Genomic DNA, 21,888 nt, shown 5'->3' with positions numbered 1-21,888 from the left:
CTGTAATATTGCAGAAATTAAGCATATATGTGGCAGGAGTTTCTGACCTTAAGGACTAAAACTATAGTAACCTAGACAGATAAAGAAAATAGGAATGAGGAGGAACAGAGGCTCCTATGTCACAAAAGCAGTGACTAGCCCATAATAACAAAGGGAAGGCACTGCCCAGCGGGACATTGAATCCATATTTTATCAATCCCTGGCTAGTATCTGATTTGCAAGTAACTTTCTTTATGCAAGGGATTCTACAGAGCATTTTCAGAATGCTCAGCACTCCAAGCAGTGCTGCAGGTCAGGACCCTGCAGATGTTCTGACAAACTTGTTCTGAAAAGGAAGTGGAGGGACCAGCCAAAGGGCATCATAACAGGATACCAGGAACATTTGGCAACTCAGGGTACTCATGTGCTTCTACAGTTTGGTCCTTCTACATTGTGCAATGCACTGGTTTTCTGTATCTGACTCTGTGATTTGTTCTGCCTAAATCACAAACTAGTCCATGCAATGGGAAGAAAATGCAGGAAAACCACTTCCTTGGCATCCATGTGTGCTGTGTGTGTTGCTGGCTGGCTGAGAGTCATGTGGCCACCTAGGAGAAACTGTTGGAAAAGGTTTCCAAGCTGTCTTTGATTTTTCTTTCTTTTCCTACAACATAAACATATGAAGTGTTGAGACACAGTTTTCTAAGATTGCTTTGTGCTTGATTTGTTGAGTTTTTTACTAATATAACTGTTTTCATCAGCTTTGTTGCCTGGCATCAGGAATACCTGAGAGTGTTCTGTGCAGCTGTGAGGAGCTGACTGGGCAGCAGTGTGGGAAGGGGCTCTCCTGTGACCAGTGCTTGTGTTTGTGTCCCTGCATGTGGGAAGGGGCTCTCCTGTGACCAGTGCTTGTGTTTGTGTCCCTGCATGTGGGAAGGGGCTCTCCTGTGACCAGTGCTTGTGTTTGTGTCCCTGCAGCCCTGCGCAGCCGCTCGGGACGCTCCATCATCAACGGCAACTGGGCCATCGACCGGCCGGGCAGGTACGAAGGAGGGGGCACAATGTTCACCTACAGACGCCCCAATGAGATCTCCAGCACTGCAGGGGAGTCCTTTCTGGCTGATGGGCCAACCAATGAAGTCCTTGATGTCTATGTGAGTTAGTATTTAAATTATTCTTCCTGATGGAAAAGAAATTGTTCAGTTTGTGGTTAACGCGCAACAGTAAAATGGTATTCAGTACCAATGCTTTGTTGCTGCAGTTTTGAAATGTTTGTTTTGATGTTTTACACTTGTTTCCTGTGGTATCTGTTTTGCTCCAGATCATAGGAAATCTTCATCAAGCCTTTTTCTCTCAGACTTAACTGATCCAGTAAAACAAATTGAACTTACTCAGTAAAATAGAAATAAGGCATACAAATGTTCAAGGCTTTTCTTTTGTGAACTGGATTTTTTCTGGATACTTTCCTAGTGAAACAAATTTGGTATAGTTTAATTTTACAGTGAAGAAGCAAATACTTAAGCCAGACAAGGCCTCTCACCATCTCAGTTTCCTTTAAAAGAAACAAGTCCATAAACCTATAGAACGTAGGATTTGAAGCAGGGCAGTTTTAATATGAAGCTGTGATGGGAGACCATAGATAATGGCTATTTGAGAAAGGAAGACAGAAGACAAATTGTTTCTAAGAGGGAGAAATATTGAGAAAGCTTTTTACTTTAGATGGGATGGGTTTTTAGTTCATCATATTGAAATAAAAAACATAACTGGAATTGATTACAACTTCTTCCAAGATAAATGGTGTGTTCTGAGATTATACACTCCCACACAGTAAAATTCATTTCTTGAAAAAAATAAATTAAGGGAATAAATGATTCTTTCATACAGGCTTTTTTGTCCTTGAGTGCAGTGCGAGGTAGAAAAGTGAATGTGCTGGGTAATTCCATAGAAAACTTAATAGTAACTACCCTGATTACAAGGCTGGGAAAAGTTAGATGTTGGCAAAGTTATTTCCCATCTGCTATATGGTGTCTAATAAAGCAATGTAATAATTATGCTAACACTAGAATCATTAAGGTTGAAAAAGACCTCTGAGATCATAAAGTCCAAGATCCGAACTTCTTTTCCAATTGATTGCAATGAATGACTGGGAAAAACCTGGAAAAATAAACAACTTTTCTCCTAAACTGTGCAATGCAGACTCTGTGTTTTTCAGATGTTTGTGTTTTTGTGAGGTTACAGGGTTTGTGAGTTGAGGCTTGGCTTTGAGCTTTTATGTTCAGCCAATTAATGCCTAGTATATAATGACCCAGAGAGAAATGGGTTAGGAAATGGATTGAACATTTCCAAAGTAATATCATAAAAAAGCCTTAAATTTTGATGTTGTTTGATGTTTGTTTTGATGTTTGATATTGTAATGTTTTGGTTTACGCTTAGGGAGTGTAAGAAAGCTGCCATGATGGGTTAGCTTTGCCAGCTTTGCTCTGTGGCTGCTGCTATGGGTTGCCACTTCTGATTTGACAGGACTCTCACCTGAGATGTTTTGGTTTGATAGGAGGAATGCTACAATTCAGTATAAAATGATAGTTTAGTCTCTTTTTTAATATACTGTGGGAAGATAAAGGTGAATAGTGCTAGATGCAAGAAAATCAATGCTCAGTATGACACAGCTTCTCTCCCAGGTTTGAGATGTGTAACCAAGCAGATACAGATGTCTTTTTTCAGACTTCATTTTACAGTGCCTGAGTTATGTAATTCTCCATTCACCCATACTCATGATCTTTATGCTCTGTGTAGAAAAATGAAGAGATTTGCAGATGAGAACTCGAAATGGCTTCTGTTCTATTTTTTTGAGATCATGCTGTCTTTCTTCCACTCTGAAATATAAAGTGAAAAGCTTTCTGATATACAGGAGGTTATAAGTTACAAGAAGAAGAGATGCAAGTTCTGTCCAAGTGTGAAGTATACTTTGCTACAAAGATTTGGGTCCACTAAGTCAAAGCAGAAATGTTCTATCATTTCAGGTATTTTCTTGCAGGAAAGCTGGAACAATATGCTAATTAGGGACCTCATCAGTTAAGCTCTGTCTAAAATATGACTTTCAGTTGTTTTGAGAAGTATGATGGAAAAACCATCACATGGGAACCACTGGGAAGTTGTTCCTGGAACCATCTACAGAACAGGGTCCTGGCTCTGGAAGGGGAAGTGTACTCTACTGCTGAAGTTAGTTCACAGTTCTTGGTTCTCTCAGGACCACAAAGAGGGTGTATTTTTTGGATAAGAAAGTGACATTGGAAGGACCCAACCTTAAAAAAAATACTGCAAGCAGTGCATTGTTAGCTGGTTCAGAAAAGTGAATACTCTCTGGGGGACAGCATTTAGAGGAACAGCTATTATATTTGGCAAGGAAAGAGTGATTTTGACATAAGTTAAAACAGAAGTCTGAATCCCTAGTTGGTATTAATAGATACAAATTTAGTGAAGCCTTGAAGCATTAGTTGTCCTCTGCTGGGTCACTGGGCCATTAGGATAGCAGGACATTTTACTTCTAGGTCCAAGAATCCATGAGATTCATTGGTGAGAACCAAAGAGCCACAGGTAGCTCTGATGTTTGCTTCTGGGTTTGTTGGTTTGGGTGTTTGGTTTTTTGTGTTCTGATTTGATTTGGTTTGGTTTTAAAGGGTACTTTGAGTATAGTCTGAGGCTTTTATCAGACTAATCTCCACAGAGAGTTCAGGCTAGAACCTGTGTCAGTAGAAGCAATACTGAAGTAGTCAGAGCTAAAATAGTGGAAGTATCAGCTCATGACACCCCTGCATTTGTAGTGTGGGTGTGCTCAGGCTCAGAGCAGCAGTGCAGTAGAATTCAGTTGGGAGTGGAGTGTGCTGCTAACAGTTTGTAAAAGCTGTGCTAAAGTCATGTCTTTCTCAGGTCCTATTATGCCCAACTGTTTAAACAGCACACCCAGTGTAACAATGGCTGTCAGAGTCATGCTCCCGTCAGTTCACCTGGGCTTGTGCAGCAGCATTCTGAAAATCCTGGGCTTCATTTTCACATTTAAAGGAGAAAACTTTCTGGTTCCTGCCTGTGTTTTGTAAAGAACATATTGATGGAATTGTGGTTTGCTGTAAGACATCTTGGTTCAGTTGAAGATAAATTTGGAAGGGTGCAGGAGGGCTGCAGGTGATCTTCAGCTGCTGCTGCAGCAAGTCCATGGGCCTTGGGACCTGCTCCCTGATCCTTGCTGGGCACTGCTCCTGGGGAGGCAGCAGGACAGCCCCAGTTTGAACTGGTGGGTTGCTGGGGCTCCATGGGTGCTGAGGGAGCTGCAGGCGCTGGAAGGAGCAGCAGCTTTGCCATGGACACAGAGCAGTGTGTGCTGTCTGCAGGGGTCTCCTTGAGCCTCTGGGGAACCTGTAAAAGTGCAATAGGCTGCATGTGTAGGGCTAGGGGTTGTGGTGGTTTGGTTTTTCTGCTTTGTTTCTTTGCTTTTGTTTCCTCAGGCATCTGTCAAATCCCTGCTATCTGAGAGTGTTTTGATGATCTTAGGACCATCTCTTCTGCTGCTGAGGCCTGGTGTGTGCCTCTGCTGCTCCCCTTGCTGAGAGGAGAGGCCATGGCTGGCACAGCCCACAGCACACCCTGGCCCAAGCATGGCAGGCTTAGGTTTTCAGAGAAGATTTAGACAAACATTTTCTCTGCCATCAAAATCTAGCTCAATTTGCAAACACAGGAACTTGCATTTCCTTCTTTGCAAACAGTAACTTGTGTTTCCTTCTTTTTGCATTTTTTGGAGACAGTCATTAACCATTGCTTCTATCCCAACCAGTGATAATGTTATGTAGCTGATCAGTTCAAGTTGGTATTTAAGTGTTAGTGACATAACAAGTGGAAGAACTCAATGTATGCTGGTTTTCTTTTTAGATGATTCATCAGCAGCCTAACCCTGGTATACATTATGAATATATCATTCCAGGAGACAATGTCATTAGTCCTCAGTTGCTTGCTCACAGGAGGCCAGGTAAAATGTCACCATTTCCTTTTATCAAACACTTTTTGTCACTTAATAAGCTAATGGAGAAATTAATACCAATGAATTAGTGTCAATGCTGTGGTAGAGGCCCAGAATTTCACCCTACATGTTTAATTTGAACTCACCATAGATTTGGTAAAACTTCAGTGAAGTAAAACTGGCAGGGTTTATTATGCTTTAGCTGGGAAGATTACTACTTTGAGTAGGAGTGTTGTAACCATGTCTCAGAAATTAAATAAAACATGATCTTTATTTTCAGAGTGTTTTTCTTTCTGAAATAATTTAAAACAACCCTCCACAGTTCCCCTTTCCTCTTGCAACTGGAGAGGATCAAACAGAACACTGTTCTCTTCCCAGGCAAGAATCTGGACAGCCCCTGCCTGAGCTGTGGGTATGTGCTGTGTGTGCACCTAGGAAGTTCTGAAGGACAGGAGAAACTTTGCAAGTGAATTTACTCCTCACTTTAATGTTCGTGACTTGCTTTGACAGATTTCTGAGTGTTTGGTATGTTCATAATGAGGAGCAGCTGTGCTGTGACATGGGGAGGCACAGAATGCAGAGCATGGAACAAAACAAAAATGCTTTGGGAAATTTTGACACTGGGGCATTAACTCTACGTTGTCTTTGGAGATTCTTCAGTTTTTAGTTTTTAATGTACTTGCTGGCTAAGACTTGGTTGTCTTAGTTTAAAACAACACAGTCTTTGCAGGTCACTATTAGGCAGTCTCTACATAGCAGATTAAAGCTGCTTCCAAGTTTAGTGATTCTCCAGTTCTAATTATTAGAGAATAATCACATAGACTAATAGGCTCATTGTTTTACTTTTCTATTATTGTCCATCATCAGGGGAGCCACTGAATGGTCAGTTAGGAATGCCAGAAGGTACAAGTCATGAGTCGGAGGATTTGCATAGAGAGACAGACATTCTGACTGGACAGTCAGCTGGAACTTTCCCAGTTATTCAGCCAGGAAGATTTCCTTCTCATCAGCCAGAAAACCAGGTGCCTGCTATGCAACCACCAAGACAAAACCGAGAATACAACTGGAAACAGGTTGGGAAAACTGAGTGCACTACTACATGTGGGAAAGGTAAGGGCTTTGTGTATGCACAAACATTGCTAGACCTGCTGTTTTCTGTTCTCTTACAATCAAAGGTCACATCACTACTGTTACCTGTGCTTACATTTAAATCAGTAAAACCAGCAATATTAGAAATAGAAAGCGTGGAAACTATAAGGAGGATATGGCATTTGTCTCTGAAAGGAAATATTTCAGCATTTATGGCAAGCTACTCTCTCCCATGCCCTTGATACACAGCTACTTTCCTCAACATCCTTTGGCATTCTTTACCATTCCTTTTGCCTCTCCAGCATTGTCAGATAACCCATCGGGCTTTTTGTGTCTTTGCCAACAGTTTTCTGGCCTTCATGGGAAGGTTTACTGGCATTTCATCAGACAGATCTTCGTCTCATTGGGTGTTGCTGGAGCAGCACTGATGTGACTACAGAAGTCTGAGGTTTTTACAGGGAAGAAGTGGGAAGAAAAAGGGATGGAAAGGGCCTGGTGAACTTTTGGGAAGTGGTGCATAAACTGCTTGTATGTACTGCAGAGATTCAGCTTTGCTGCCAGACATTCACAGTGACCACAGATTCAATAATGCAGAACACAAGCAATTGCTTGGAAGAATAAGTTTTTTTGATGGTAAAAGTGAAATCTTTTGTACTATGCATAGCCACCCACCACCGTACCATGAAACTGCAGCGGTTTAAAATAAACATGTACCAGTGTGGGAGCTCAGCTGACTGTCACCAGTTCATTTACATGTAGAACATTTGCTTCCTAATTAGTTTGAGAAGACACTTTGTAAATTTGTTCCAAGGCCAGGTCGGTGTGCATGTTATAGCTACAGACAGCTAAAAAATCCAGCAATATTGATAACAATCAAAATTTCTTCTCAGTTAAAAAAAAAAACTCCTTGGAGAAATTACTGCAGAAGTACTAGAGCTAAAATACTACCAGTAAAATTCAGACTTCCTTAAGTCAGCCCTTTTGTGGAGAAAAATATTTTAGTTGGCATTTAAGCACACTGTGCTTTTACTACAAGTCATCTAGGCAGAATCCATAATTGTGTGTCTGATTATTGGCTAGCAGCAATCAGTCTGTATCAACTACTGAGTGACTGAATTCCCATATTCAAGGTGAATTTCAGTATCTAAATCAGGTAATTTATGGTGCAGTTGTAGGAACACATCAGGGTAAATGTATTCTTCCTTTCCATCATAAAAATCTTTGTTGTGTATGCCATGGCCTTTATCAACATTGGCACATGGTTCTTGTTCTTTCTGCAGAGATCTGGTCACTCTTGGCAGTGGCATTAATGAAATCTGAGTCAAAATGAAGATAAAAAAACACTAGGACTTAAAAAAAATTAAAATAAAAAAAATTAATTTCAGCCTCCTATTTATTCCATTAAATTTAGCAACAGAGCTGCCAGAAATAAGTGTCTCTTTTCCCATTATATGGATAATGTGTGCATGTTCTGATTAAGTTAAATTCAAAAGAAACTGGATCTTGAGAGCTGGATCCTTAGACTATTGAGACTGTATGAACATTTCTTGTGATCTTGCTGTGAGATGCCCCTGCCTCTCTGATGGCCCTAAGGCATTTCAAGCCAAACTAGGTTATATAGGCTGACAAAGAAAGGAGTGGAAAAATCAGGAAAAAAATCTGTACTCTTTGAGGCTTTGTTTCATTTTGCGTCATTCAGTACAGGACACTTTCTGCTTTTTTCTTTCCTCTATGTTTTCCATTTTCTTCTACTTTATTTCTTCATGCAGAAATATAGATGATGGTTTTTAATATTTTTTGTAAGATCCACTGAAGTTAAATGACCTTAGGAAATTCCAAGTTGCAAGAAGAAAAAATAAGTTATTTTTGTGCTACCTAAAGAAAAGGGAGACTAAATTAACAGTTTTGATGAAAACCTGAGAGATTTCAAAGCATGTTTGTAAAACTTTGGCTTAGAAAAAGACTTGATTACCTTTTTTTTACAAAGTGAAAATGCTTCCCATGAGAACTGCCACCATCTCTTGTCCTAGATTTCCATTTAAGATGACTGAGCAAGTAGATCTGCTGGAATTTGGACAGTGCAGAAACTGTCCTCTCAGCTCTTACATTTGGAAATTTTGGATAAAACCTATGTCTATATTTCATTGTCAATTTATGCATTTCCTTTCTGCATCCATGTTGTATGCTGCTGCTATTGCAATTCTTTACCTAATTGACTGTTTCATTTCAGGATCACAGTACCCAATTTTCCACTGCGTCAACAGAATCACTCATGAGGAGGTGCCCGAGGGTTACTGTGACAGCAGCACCAAACCCATTCCAGAAGAGGAGGCCTGCAACCTCTTCCCATGCCCTGCTTTGTAAGATGCTATAACTTAAGTGAAATAAGCCAGTGTCATTGGGATCTTGCATGTCAAAGGGGCTATTTTAAGTAGGAAAGTAGTTTGACTTTCTAAATACAAGAGTTCTGAAATAAAATGTGTAAACAAATTTAGATACTTCCTTTAAGTGTGTGTCTTCATGTTTGTAAAGACAAAACTGAAAATAACGTATCTATACAAAGGTGACTGAATAAATACAGTGACATTTTGGAATGAGAAAGATCTATCTAGAGATTATTTTCAGTCTCTAAAGTTAATTCTGTTTGTTCATTGTTTATCATTTACTATTTCAGTTTTACTGATGAATGAATGCCTGGATGCATGACGTGATTCTTGTGCTGCCTTTGCTGCAGAAAAATACAGCACATATTAAATATTTTCAGAAGTGTCATTAGAGCAGTAATATATATTACAGACACATTCTTTTAAAAACCAAGCAGCTGTTACAGGCTTGAGTAACATTTGCAGTATGCCTTGAGACCATGAATTGTGCAATCTGTATCCATGCTCACAGTTACCAGCCTCTGCAGGAAGGCTGTGTAAACAAGTGTGTGATGGTGCCTCCCTAAGGGATCGCTGCAGACACAGAGACTGAAGTGGGATTTTATAGGATTCTGGACCAGCATAAGAATCATGTCATTCCAGTTCTGTTAAGATCAGTGTTAGAGAATTCTTTGTGGAACAAAGATATCCTTTTCTTTTCACTGCAGCTGGGACATAGGGGAGTGGTCTGAGTGCAGCAAGACGTGCGGGCTGGGGATGCAGCACCGGCAGATCCTGTGCCGGCAGATCTACGCCAACCGCACGCTGACCGTGCAGCAGTACCGCTGCCAGCACCTGGAGAAGCCCGACACCACCAGCACCTGCCAGCTCAAGATCTGCAGCGAGTGGCAGATCAGGACTGAGTGGACCTCAGTAAGTAGGATCCATTCATTTAGGGGTAGAATACCTCAGAAAGAATACAAATTTTCTTCCAGGGATCACTAATCAAACATCAATTTGGTTTTGTCAAAACAAAGTGGAATATTAAAAACCTTGGAAATAAGCAAATCTTAGTTCAATAAATCCCTGCTTAACTATGACCATTGGTTTCCTAACCAGAAAGATGTCTTAGCAGGAATAAATGAATGAACTTTATGATCCCAGCTCCCTGGTAAACCATTGCAGTCTTTGCACAGAGCCCTGATGTAGCCTCCCTTTTGTCCCAGTGTTCAGTGCCTTGTGGAGTGGGGCAGAGGACTCGAGATGTGAAGTGTGTCAGCAACCTTGGGGACGTTGTTGATGATGAGGAATGTAACATGAAGCTGCGGCCAAATGACATCGAGAACTGCGACATGGGCCCCTGTGCCAAGAGCTGGTTCCTTACAGAATGGAGTGACAGGGTAAGGCTTCTCAGTATCTTTATCCTGACAAACCTTCTAAAACAAGAGCATCAGAATGTTAAAAATACACATCTGTATAGCCATAAAAGGAGTAATCTTATTTTCCATGTTTATTCTTGGTCTTTTAAACAGGCAAAGGCAAACAAAAAAATAATATCCCAAGGGCTTCTTGAGTTTGTGTTAAGATGCAAGAATGCCTAGAAAGGGCAAGCCTGTGGGTACATGGCCAAATGTCCAGACTTAGAATTGGCTCTGAGTCTGAACTTTCCAAAATATTGAGTGTACTGAAATTTATTATTCTTCTTGCTTAGTGCTGACTCTCAAGATTCAGACTCTTAAAAGTTTCCCCACTGTTTTGTTAAGGGATATAGATTTGAGGCCTGATGTCTGGGTTTAAGTTCAACCCATAAACCAATTATCTCATAGGTGTGAAAAGAGTAGAACAACTTCATAAACTCAGGCAGGCTTGATTCAGGCTCTTGTATTTTGTGAACGTGGATATTGGGGTTAATTTTCTTCCAACGAGTCAGATTCTCTGCATGAAAGCAGTAACACCAGTGGTGATTTAACTTGTTTCATGATTGGGCTCAGAGTTGTTGTTCAGTGGTGATATTTAGATGCTTTCATTAAGAGTCTTACAAACATGGGCTGAGAAGAGCCTGATATTTTGGTCCCTCTTGTGGATACTTGCATATCAGTTTCATTTGTAGGCAAGTCCAGTCTTCAGTCTGTCTTTGCTTTGACAGACAAATAACATAATTTATCAGTGAAGCTGTAAGATTACATTCATGACTTCATGATTTCATTATTTAGATCACTTTGTGATAGTACCTCTGAAAGGCAGGAGTGTTAGGCTCACAGGCTGGGCATTAGTTTGGACACTCAGATTTTCCACATGGTTTAGATGCCAAGATGGAGCAGGAACTTCACAAGTAGGGCAGGTACCTGCTATGTCACAGAACTTTAAAAGGCTAATCAGATTCTTGTTACAAGGTCTGCAAAATTTTCAGCCCTCAGACAACTCAAATAGATTTTATAAAGGAAACAAAGCTATAGACTATTTAATCTGTGTCATTATGACTTTTTTTTTGCAGTGTATGCTCCTGCATAGTATGGACAGAATGATACCAGGAGAAGCAGAGGTATTAGTGCAAAGGGCAGAGATTTTGCTATAGGGAAATGGCTGTGCTTTTTTTTTCCTGCCTTTTTTCCCCCTCACAGATCTGTTCTTTCTACAGTGCTGTTAAATCCATTATACCCTCAAAGACATCATTTTGCCCAGCTGCTGTTGTCCAGTAAAGTTCCACCACATAAAGCACAGACATTGCATTGAAAACTCTAGCACCATCCTCTTGATTATTTTACACTGATACTTAGTTCTCTGCAGAATTAAAAGCGGCTTTTGAGCTGAATGTTATAACTGTAGAATGTTATTATGCTTATTTATACATGTTAAATGAGATGTAGAAGTGAAACAGGTAATGTGGAAAATGTTGGAGGTTTTTTTTTACCACAGATTTTTTAGGGCTGGAGAGTAAAGAATGGATTTTGTTACCTTCTCAGTTTATATAAGTGTACAGATTAATTTCTTCCAAATGCTTGCTACTGTAGTTGGCGTTATTCACCATCACTTCTGCCAGGAGTGGGTTTGGAGTTTGATTCACAAAGAGGATGTAAGAAACAGCTTATTTCAGGAAAAAAAGTAGATTTGAGGTGAAACATGCAGGATCTCCTAAGATTCACACATACCTCATAACTGGGATGTTGAGACATTCAGGGGCAAGCAGCTTTGCAAGGTCAGGTCATTGGCCATTAGCTGTCCTCTTGTGCCTTGAAAGGGCTGCAGCTTAGGAGCAGAAATCTCTCTTTCTTTGTACAGGAGTGTGTTTCTGTTGAAAAACAAGAGAATTCTGTCATGGAATAGAAATGGTCATTCCCAGGTAAATGGGCTTTGCATGTGTCATTTCCCAAAACAATTCCTTAAAAAGTACTCTAAGCCAAGCCACACTTCAGCAATAAACATAGATCAGCGATGGGCAGCCACAAATTGTTCAGATAAGCAGCCAAAAGTTCAAATGCTTTAAAAAAGCTTGTTCAAACCTCTTGAGTCTGCAAAACTGTGGTGGAAATCTCACAAGAACAGACCTTCTTTGTGAGCTTTATTACATGCCTACTTTAAGTCCCAGCTGGAAATACCACAGAACAGTCTTTCCCATTGTATTTTGACATTTCAGCCATGCCTAGAAATAAGAGGTAAAAGAACTTATCATAACTTTTGGAACTTTGAAATGGTTGAGTTCAAACTTAGTTACTGCTGGAAGAGAAGGCCTTTTCTGAACCCACTTTGCAAACACTTCATGTGTACAGTTGCACATACAGCAAGTAGAGATTTCCAGAAGCCTGTCAGAGATTGGTTAGGAATATACTTCTTCTTTCAGCAAGGGATAGATCAGACTTCCCTGTCTGGATTGATGGGATGCATGGGCTATTACAATATAGCCTTGGTTAACTAGCAAAACATCAAGAAGAAAAATGCAGCAACATAAAAAATTGCCATTGTCTTTGCTGCAGCAGATGTTCAATTTCAGCATTTCGTTTTTGTGCAGAATTTGACATGGGTATTCTTTTACACTGTTTTAAAAAAAGAAAGTGATCCAATTTAGGAATGGTGAAGAGATTTTGTTATCTTATTTTACTGAGACCATGCAAAATTTTAATTGATGCAGAAATCATGCCAGTTACCTGTATTATCATTAATAGTTTCTGTGGTTCTGAACTAGTAACTATCATTACTTTTCCCTAAATGTGACTTCAGCAATATTACATATATGCACTTAAAAAATCTGTAGAGTATATACAAATTTGTGTGTAGGAGTTGTGTTTCCTTCCCAGGGGTGGGCTATATGTTGCTTTACCCTGTAAATAACACTTGGCTGCCTTCTTGCCCTGTTCTCCAGGCTTGTTTTCCCACAATGTATTTATGTATTTTATGGGCCACCTGTTTCGCCCCATGGCATTGACCTCCTTGGTATTGGTTTCTGCACACACTGAATTTTTATATATGTAACTAAAAACCCCTTCATGTTCCTAAGACAATGCAGTTCTTGATTTGTGATATTTTGATAAACAGGTATCAGAGTCCATTGAGTGTATGTTATACAAACAAGGTGTGTGGCCACCATGTGTGCTCTGGAAAGGAAGGGAGGAAAAGCAATTCATTCTTGGGAAACAAGCTCTTCTTTTCTGAAGTGTATACTCTTGTTCCTTGTATGGGAAATAGGTCTAAACACCATCTATTGATACCCCCAGGCTCAGTCTTGAGAGAAGCAGAAATTTTCACGCACTTCAATGGAAAAGATTACAGGTTAAAAGTCTGTAGTAGCAAAGTGAAACTGGTTGGTCTTACTTTGTCTGTGCCTGTCTTTGCATTTATTGCTCTTTCTTGGGCATAAATAAGACAATTAACTTAAGTTTCATGGCTTTGACTTCTGTATGATCTTTAACCTCTTTTGCCTATAGAGAGTCTGGACAAACTTTTCTGATATTTTTATGTGCATTTGTAGAAAGATTGCTTCCTGTCTCATAATTCTCTAAAGATGTCATCCTGCATTAAAGCAGCAGAGTTCCACCAAACAGCGTCCATTAATCAGTAGAGGAAATCTGGTGAACCTTACTGAACTTAGCAACAAAATGGGATTGATGGGAGCAGATGAGATTCTTGCAAACATTTCACATGACTGATTCTTTGACAGCTCTAATTGCTGGAAAGTTTATTTCTCCTATGGGTCAGGAGTGGGAGACTGCATTCTCCTGATTTACAGCAATGGGAGACTCACCAATGTTTCCTTCCAGCTAGCTGGAGCATTTCCCTCCTGCATTTTTGTTTATTCCTCATTGCCATCTCCTCTGTTCATTTGTTTCTCATTTTATGTTTAGAGCCTACTTAGAAAAGAAGCCAAAATACAAACAATTCTTAGATGTTAATGAGATTCTGCGACCAAAATAAAATCTTGGGAAGAAAGGAAAAACGCTGCACATCAGGGAACATAATCAAAACAAACCAAACACATGCTCTGGATTTCACTCTTCATTAAAAGGAGTAACAGCAATGCTTCTGGAATAATCTCCTGCAAAAGAACTGTAGTAAAAGGAGAACTTCGTAAAAATCAATGCATCATTCCTCTCAATTCTAAACATTGCCTAAAAGGTTCAAGTGTGTTTGTTGACCAGTCAAATCTGGAACCACCAATGAATATTGTAGCTTACGCTCTTCTTTCACTGTTTTTTATTTAAATCTGCATACTTCACTTAAAAATCTCATGAATCATGGGGAAAGAAAGGAAAATCACCATTAAGCTTGTGCAAGAGTTAGTTATTTTTTATTATCAGCCTTATATTTGTTTTAGTATAAAATAAAACCAAGATAAAATTTTTCATTGATTTCATTTGGGATTTATATGGAAATAGAAGGTTTGCATTCTTTACATATGAATATGTAAAGAATGCAAACCTTCTATTTCCATATAAACTCACTTCATATTTGCAATGAAACGTAAAGCCAGGAGAGTTTGATAGAAGGGTGGCCAAGGTCTACAGAGATTTGTGTTTCCTTGTAACCTGGCCTTGCCATGCCCCAGTTCAGCCCCTGAAGCCTGCCTGGCTGTACCTGTGTCACAAGAAGGGTGGCAGGCAGGGCCCAGGCAGGGTCCAGGCTGTCAGACAAGATCAGTGACGAGGCAGGGGCAGGGTCAAGCTCAGGGTCAGAGCAGGGACAGAGCCCAGGGTCAGACCCAGCCCAGCCACCCTGGGGCAGGTCTGTGGCAATGGGGCAGGGCCCAGGGGCAGACCCAGCCATCCTGGGGATGATCTGTGGGCATGGGGCAGAGCCAGGCCAGCCCAGCCACCCTGGGGCAGAGCCAGGCTTGGGCTGGACGGAGCCCCAGGGGAGGGATCGTGGAAGGGCAGGCTATGGCCAGGCAAAGGCTCCTCTCTGAGGAAACCCGGGCAAGGACTGATGGAGCAGAGGTTAAAGGGGCCTTGAGCAGGGTGTGCCTGGGACAGGTGAGGCTGGGCAAGGGCCCCTCAGAGTGCTGCTGCACTTGGGTCCTGGCAGTGCCGGCAGCTCTGCAGGGAGGGACACTGTGAGCCAGAGCACAGAGGTGCCTTTCCTGCTGCTGATCACTGAGGGGACATTGGTGCTGCTGATCACTGAGGGGACATTGGTGCTGCTGATCACTGAGGGGACATTGGCGCTGCTGATCACTGAGGGGACATTGGCGCTGCTGATCACCTGAGGGGACATTGGCACTGGTGATCACTGAGGGGACATTGGTGCTGCTGATCACCTGAGGGGACATTGGTGCTGCTGATCACCTGAGGGGACATTGGCGCTGGTGATCACTGAGGGGACATTGGTGCTGGGCTTGGAGGGTGCCATGGAGCTGCTGCACTGACGCAGCACCTGCTGCATGCATAGGTCCATTCTGAAGGGAAACTATATAAATCTAGGTATCAGAAAATGTTTTGACAGTGCATAAAGATGTTTCTCCCTTCACTCCCTTTTACTTTTTTGTTTTGTTTTGTTTTTTGGTAAGAAATCAAGGCAGCTCTCAGTAGATTTATGTCCTTTGAAAATCTGCCCCCATCTGTTGTGGCAGAAATGATCTTCTGAAATACGATTCTGCGTGTATTATTGGAAAAACAAAGGTTACATAATCTGTCTGAAATCCTTTCTGAAATGGATTTTCTCAGAGTAGGTCAAACAATGTTAAGGAGTTTTATAAATGTATTTGAAACATAGATTTTTTTTTTCTGCAGTAACATCAGGCAGATGACTGTAAAAGTCTGTACTATCTTGTGGGAGATAATTAAGGTGATGAAGGTTAAAAGTGTGGTAGGCAGAAATCCTGCACAAATGGGGGTGTTTTACTCAAACTCAATTGGTTGTTATTTAAAACTTTAATTAAGGCTAGCAGTGATGTTGAGGCCTCTGTGAAAGCTCTCTGGAGGCCCAGGAGAATTCCTGCTGCCACTCTCCTGTGCTCTGCTGCCCCATTTAAGCGCAGTGGGTAGGGCTGGCAGGTTAGTGAAGGGGAACTGGCACAGCTCAAAGGGATTTTCCTGCTCTACCCTTGTGTTGTAGCTGTGACAAAAATTCAGGCTTCCACTCAGAGTTTTCCAAGTTTGCAGGAACTTGCCTTATTTTCCTGGACTGCTACTCAGCTGCTTTCCGACAAGTATCAGAGCCCTGAATGAGGGGTTTTATTTTTAGTTTTTAATGGGTATGGAAAGCTTCTGAAATTGAACTCATGAGGGAAGGACCTCAGGAAGAGGAAAAATGGCAGACTCCTTAAAACACAGACGGAGGTTTCTGAGGAATTTGTGCCAATTAAAACAAGACTGTGAAACAAAATATCTTTAATAATAGGACAGAATAAAGTTGCAGCTTGTGAAAGTTCCTCATGTTTCACAATGTTAGGTTATGGCAGTTACTGTGTATTAATGCAACAAATCAATGGCACCAAATTGAAAGTAATGGGTGTGTCAGTTGTGAAAAACAAGGGGAAAAGATTCATTATCCAACTCCCTACACTCTGCCTTGGACCTTAGAAATCTATGGTTTTCACAGGGAAGATTTTTTGCTGAAAAGGAGATAAAAACATTTTTTAAAAATGCATAATGTGAAACATTCAGGTTTAAGTTTGCTTTGTAAATCCTTAGAGAGTAGTTAATCTGTAGTAAAATCTTGCAGCAGAGAGTGGAACAACCCTATACCTTCCCATTTGGTATTTCCTCTGTTATTTGATATGCAAGCCTAGTTCATAACATAATCATTTAAAACATAAGACTAGGGAGATTTTCTGGATGACTTTACAGACTAAATTTGTTCCCAGCTCTTGTTTGAAAAGCAGAAAAGCAAACTAGATTGTCAAATTAAAATTAGTTATCAATAAGAAAAGTATTTGCAGAGTATATGCATAAGTTCTCTCTGCTTAATGTAATTGGGCACACTTGGAATGGGAACAGCCACAGAATTGATTTCTGTAGGTTTGAGTGGGAGCCAGGGTGTGGGGCTCAGCTCACCTGTGAGTGGCCTGTCTGAAATGGATGTCGTTTAGCTGTAGTTTAGTTGTAGTTTATATCAACAGGAAAAAGTTCACTGCTAGCACAATTTACATTATTCTTGTAGTTTCAAGAATTTACCAGTTTACCTTGAAAAGGCCTCCTTAGCCATTAAATTGGTTTGCTGAGGAGGTGAATCTGTTTTACATACCTGCTTGAAGGTGGAAAATTTTGTTGTGAACCACCAACAGAAAAGGTTTGTTATGTTAGTTCTAGGCATCATTTAAGAAATGCTTAATTACTTGATCTTGCAGATTGAGGAAGAAATCTGAGTTTCTAGTTTTTCCAAAATTGTACTTTGTTAGAAAAATTGTTTCTAAAGAGATGAATCACTTCTTTAGTTCCCTAGGTATTCCATTTCAGCAAAGCTTTGCTACTCTATTTGAACATCTTGTGAAAGAACTCAATTTGCTGATAGGAAAAGTGGTTTTCTATTCTGTATCAGTGAAATAAGTGTAACATGACTACATGTTTCACACAAGTAACCAGTGTTCCTCCCTGCAAGTGAGCAAAGAGCAGTTTGCTACCAATGGCATTTTCAGTCCCTGGGCTCTCTCAGGAAGATGAGTGACTGTGTTGGTTGGTCCTGTTGTTAATAGTGGTGTTGGCATGGCATCTGCTGTTCTGCAGCTGAACTATTGGAAGGGAACCCTGACACTGTTACCAATGGCAGCTAAATCAAGTTAATGGTCAGCTTTTTGTCTCATTACCAGTTTTTTGACTCATTCTTAGTCAATAAAATCTTTAAAATGTTCTAATGCAGAGTTATATTCATTCACAAGGAATGTGGTGCTCATTGTGGAAGTAATACACAGTTTCTCCTAATTACATTGTATGTTAAAAATAAAATCTGAAATAGAAATCAAATGCATCTTTTTCTATCATACATTGCATATTTATTTGTGGGTTTCTTTGCATGTAAAATATAATTGCTTTGTTTAAATTCTGTTGTGTACATATCTTTCAGTAAGCTGCACATAGGTTTTTCTTCTTTGTTAATGGTCTATACACAGAATGCTAAATGCATTTTAACAGAAAACAAAAGGGAAGATCAAGAAATAATTAAGCAACAAAGGAACAGTCAAACATGAGACTTTATTTCATTGGCATGTTTCTGTTTTTTAAATGTCAATAGTTTGATGCTGCTTAGGACAGTGAAATACCAGATACTTTCCTGCTTCAGTAGATGAAAGAGCAAACTCTAAGGGCATAAATGGAATTTATCCTGTGATTTGTGAATGACATGCATACTGTCTCTGAATAAGTGACATAAGAATCTACATATCACTATTTAGTAAGAGCTTTCAGAATTTAGCAGTGTAACTTTTTCAGGATGGTGAACATTAGTTACTGGAAAGTCATATCATTAAAAAGCAACATTGAATGGACATAAGCTTCTATGGCCACCTCTCCTAAAATTTAAAACTTTCAGGTGAAACAGGCTGGGCAATAACTCATGGTTATTGCCATGTAAGTTACAGTTACTTACTGAGGACTTACCTGAATCTTTTGAAATGACCTGTCAAAATAATTTCCATTCTTCTACTTCACTGTGCTGTCAGACACTGTCCGTTTGTTATATGGAAGAGTTCCAGGATGTACTCCCAGTGCCACAGCCCTCAGAGTTTTCCTGGCCTTGTCCTTTCAGCCAGCGTAAGATCCACCTGGCTGACAGCTTGAATGAGAAACCTGGAGAGCAAAACAAAGGCTGAAATAGGACTGCTGTCCTATTTTTATTGAAATTACCCATTCTCAGAGCTACTAATTAGTGTGAAAAAAGATGAATAAAATGAAAACTGGAAGAATTTATGGACAGGGAGAAGACAGGAAAAGTGAGAAAGCTAACAAAAAGCTGTAAACCAAGAGATTTCTTTCTTCGTTAATCCTTTCATTTTTGACTGTAAGGACAAGGTACTACTTGTAGTGTTTTCAGAAGTATGAAACTGTAAGGCAATTTGCTACAGCTGAATTACAAGTAAAAATAATTTACTTTGAATGAATGAACTTCCATGACTGTCATTGTCATTTCCTGTGCTGTAAGAGCCTAAATGTGGGATATGGGACTCCAGGCAGCTCTTCAAATGCAGTTTATTCCATCCAAGAGGTTACAGCAGTCCAGGGTCAGGATGACAGAGCCTGTGCCTACAGCTGTCAGCTCCAGCTGCAGGCAGGCCTGGAGACCCTTTGGTTTTAGTTACAATGCATTCTATACTTTGCTGAGCATCTTAATACAGTAGAACCAATCTACACCTTAACTTTTATCTATAGGCTCTCATAACTACTATAATTACCATATTCATGTTACTGTTCTCCAATCACTAAAAGTTAGTACATTACAGTTTAAGGTAGAAGTTGTTTTTCAGTTTTCATGCAGTTGAAAATTCTGAGATCTTTTTTTATTTGCAACATTTGCTGACTTGTTTGCCTTTGCTATCTTTCTGCTTGGTTAAAACATCTTTTTGTTTGAGGTGTGTTTATCCTTTGCTCTAAGTCATAAAACCCCCTTCTAACTAACACACCCTTTGCCTCCTTGGTTATCCAGGAAAACTGGCTCAGCAATTCTTTTCTTCTGCATCAAAACTTGCTTCCATCTCAATTCCTTCTTCAGGTTCCACATTTAAAAATCTTTCTGCTAAGCATACATATCTGTGAGACTTTCATGTCAAACTTCCCTCCTTCCCAACATGCAGTCTGAGGGCTCACAGTGTCCCGGTTGTGTTTCTCGCAGTGCTCGGCAGAGTGCGGGGACGGGATCCGCACACGCTCCGTGCTCTGCATGACCAACCACGTCAGCAGCCTGCCCCTGGAGGGCTGCGGCAACAACAGACCCGCGGAAACAACGCCCTGCAACAACGGGCCCTGCGCTGGCAGGGTCGAGTGGTTTGCTGGGGGCTGGACACAGGTGAGCCAGGCACCAAGTCTAACACGTCTGTTGCTTTTCTGCTGGTATTTCACTTTGAACTTGTATTTTGATGCAATCAAGATGTGTGCCATAAGGTATTTCTTCATCTCTCTAGAGTGTTTTTTTGTATTTTAGAGTATCTAAATACTCTAGATACCAAATATAGCTATTTGGTATCTAGAGTATTTCTCTCTAGAGTATTATTTGGTATTTTTCCCTGTATTTTATTGAGTTGATGTTCAATATTTTTCAGCATCTGCTGAGTTTTTTTACTTTGATGAAAAGAAAAAAAATTGCTTTTCTTCTCCTCTCTATCTTCATTTTTTGTTTTTCACCTACTGACCCAGTGTATTTATGAAAAGAATGGTGACAGAATTCTGCTCAGCATGTTCAGGTAAACACTAAAGCAGTGGATGCGAAATTCTTAAAGTAGAGCCTTTGTGATCGTGCATAAATGCAAGGAGATACATACCTGTACATATATATGCATATGACATTTCCAAAAGATAAGGAAGGCACAAAGCAATGGCTAAATCAGAAAGTTAGCTTTGGTATTGTTGTACTGAAAGCCATTACAATGGGCAAAAGAACAAATTTTGGTTGGTGGCCTCTATACTGATACTCTGTCCTCCAAGTAAATTCTTCCTTCATCCACATCTAGTAGCCCTTGCTCCAAATGAACATGTCTTCTGTCAAGTACAAAGGCATTTCAGAAGCTGGTAACTCATGCCCAGGCATTTTTGTCCCTTTGTGTGGGCTCTGGCATTGCCTGGAGAGCCTTTGGGACTGCTTGGTGGAGCTGTGCTGTTAGCTCACTGCATTGCACGTCCCACAGTCCTTCCAGGAGATAAGGAGCTGGAAGTTAAACTGGAACAGCTGAGGGGGAGATTACAGGGCTACTGCTATGCTAATGCTTTCAAGTACAAGTAGTAATTATTGTGTATAAGAATATGTATAACAATAATAACAAATTCAGATTTAAAAAATCTTTATCTGCAGTTCTATTAACAGATGAAATCCAGGCCTTGTTACTCAGACCGCTCCAGACAGTGAACAGGCACTCTGCACCCACTTTAGCTGTGCTGGAAAGGTGTTCAGTTCAGAGCATCCTGACTATTCGTTTAATTCACCTTTTTTCTTTGCGATTGAATTGTTTGATACACACAATCAAAGTCTTTACTGATGTGAAAGCTGTGTCTGACAACATCAGTTCTACTGGCCAAGGCCTGGCTGGTTTATCTGGTTTTTAATAGCAAGATGAGAGCAGTCATCAGGGCAGAGCAGTGGGGAACACTGAGGGCTGGCCTTCCCCCGCCAGAGCTAAGGTGGGTGTTCAGGTGGTGCCTTTAGGAGGAACCATTGAAAGAGATTATTTGTGTTAAACAATGTGCAGTTACTGTACTTCCTGTAGAATTTACTCAGGTGCATTTATCTTAAGATTCTTCATTCAGCTCAAGAGTTTTGTGGGAATCTGGTAAAGGGATTGTAAATTCTACCAAAAATATAAAGAAAATCCCCAGTGTTAGGAATGTTTCATTGGTTTAGGCTGGAAAAAGCCTTCTGAAAACCCTAGTCCTTTATGCACATTGAAACCAATATGTTGCTGTAATCATCTTCTAAAAACCTTTTTACAAGTGCCAGAAACAGTATTGTGTGTGTACTTAACCTTTAAATGGGCAGTAGGAATCCAAGTGAGTCAAATTCACTTTTCAGAACTGGAACCAACACTACATCACATAGATACTTGCAAGCATGAAAATAACACCCTGGCAGATCAAGGCATTTTCTAAAACCAGCACAGAATGTGAGGCTTTGTAAAGCTGCAAAACTGTGCTTTAACCTTATAACCCTCCAAAGTTCAGTGCAGCACATAGGATCCTGCTTCAGCAAGAAACAGTAACTCTGCTTATGGAGAAAGTGAGTTATGTGTCTCTGTTGATTGAGAAAATAAATACCAGTTTCTTTTATAGCTACAGGTAAAACTACACTTTGAGATTTTTCCAGAACTACACTTAGAGTCAAATG

At 40.3% G+C, this 21,888-nt stretch overlaps 1 protein-coding gene across 3 annotated transcripts in view; it reads left to right on the top strand.

The window, feature by feature from the left end:
* THSD4 (thrombospondin type 1 domain containing 4) overlaps window positions 1-21,888 on the top strand; it is a 236,352-nt gene that overhangs the window by 205,405 nt on the left and 9,059 nt on the right. For all 3 annotated transcript variants that reach the window (XM_059482062.1, XM_059482063.1, XM_059482064.1), the window contains 7 exons: window positions 958-1,133; window positions 4,900-4,996; window positions 5,855-6,097; window positions 8,307-8,436; window positions 9,168-9,372; window positions 9,666-9,839; window positions 19,690-19,863. In XM_059482062.1, the coding sequence (XP_059338045.1) occupies window positions 958-1,133; window positions 4,900-4,996; window positions 5,855-6,097; window positions 8,307-8,436; window positions 9,168-9,372; window positions 9,666-9,839; window positions 19,690-19,863 (1,199 nt within the window). The remainder of the gene's footprint in view (window positions 1-957; window positions 1,134-4,899; window positions 4,997-5,854; window positions 6,098-8,306; window positions 8,437-9,167; window positions 9,373-9,665; window positions 9,840-19,689; window positions 19,864-21,888) is intronic.

This window comes from Ammospiza nelsoni, chromosome 14 (assembly GCF_027579445.1).
Source record: "Ammospiza nelsoni isolate bAmmNel1 chromosome 14, bAmmNel1.pri, whole genome shotgun sequence".
Taxonomy (NCBI): domain Eukaryota; kingdom Metazoa; phylum Chordata; class Aves; order Passeriformes; family Passerellidae; genus Ammospiza; species Ammospiza nelsoni.
Note: the sequence above shows the minus strand (reverse complement) of the source record. Positions and strands in the feature narration are given on the sequence as shown.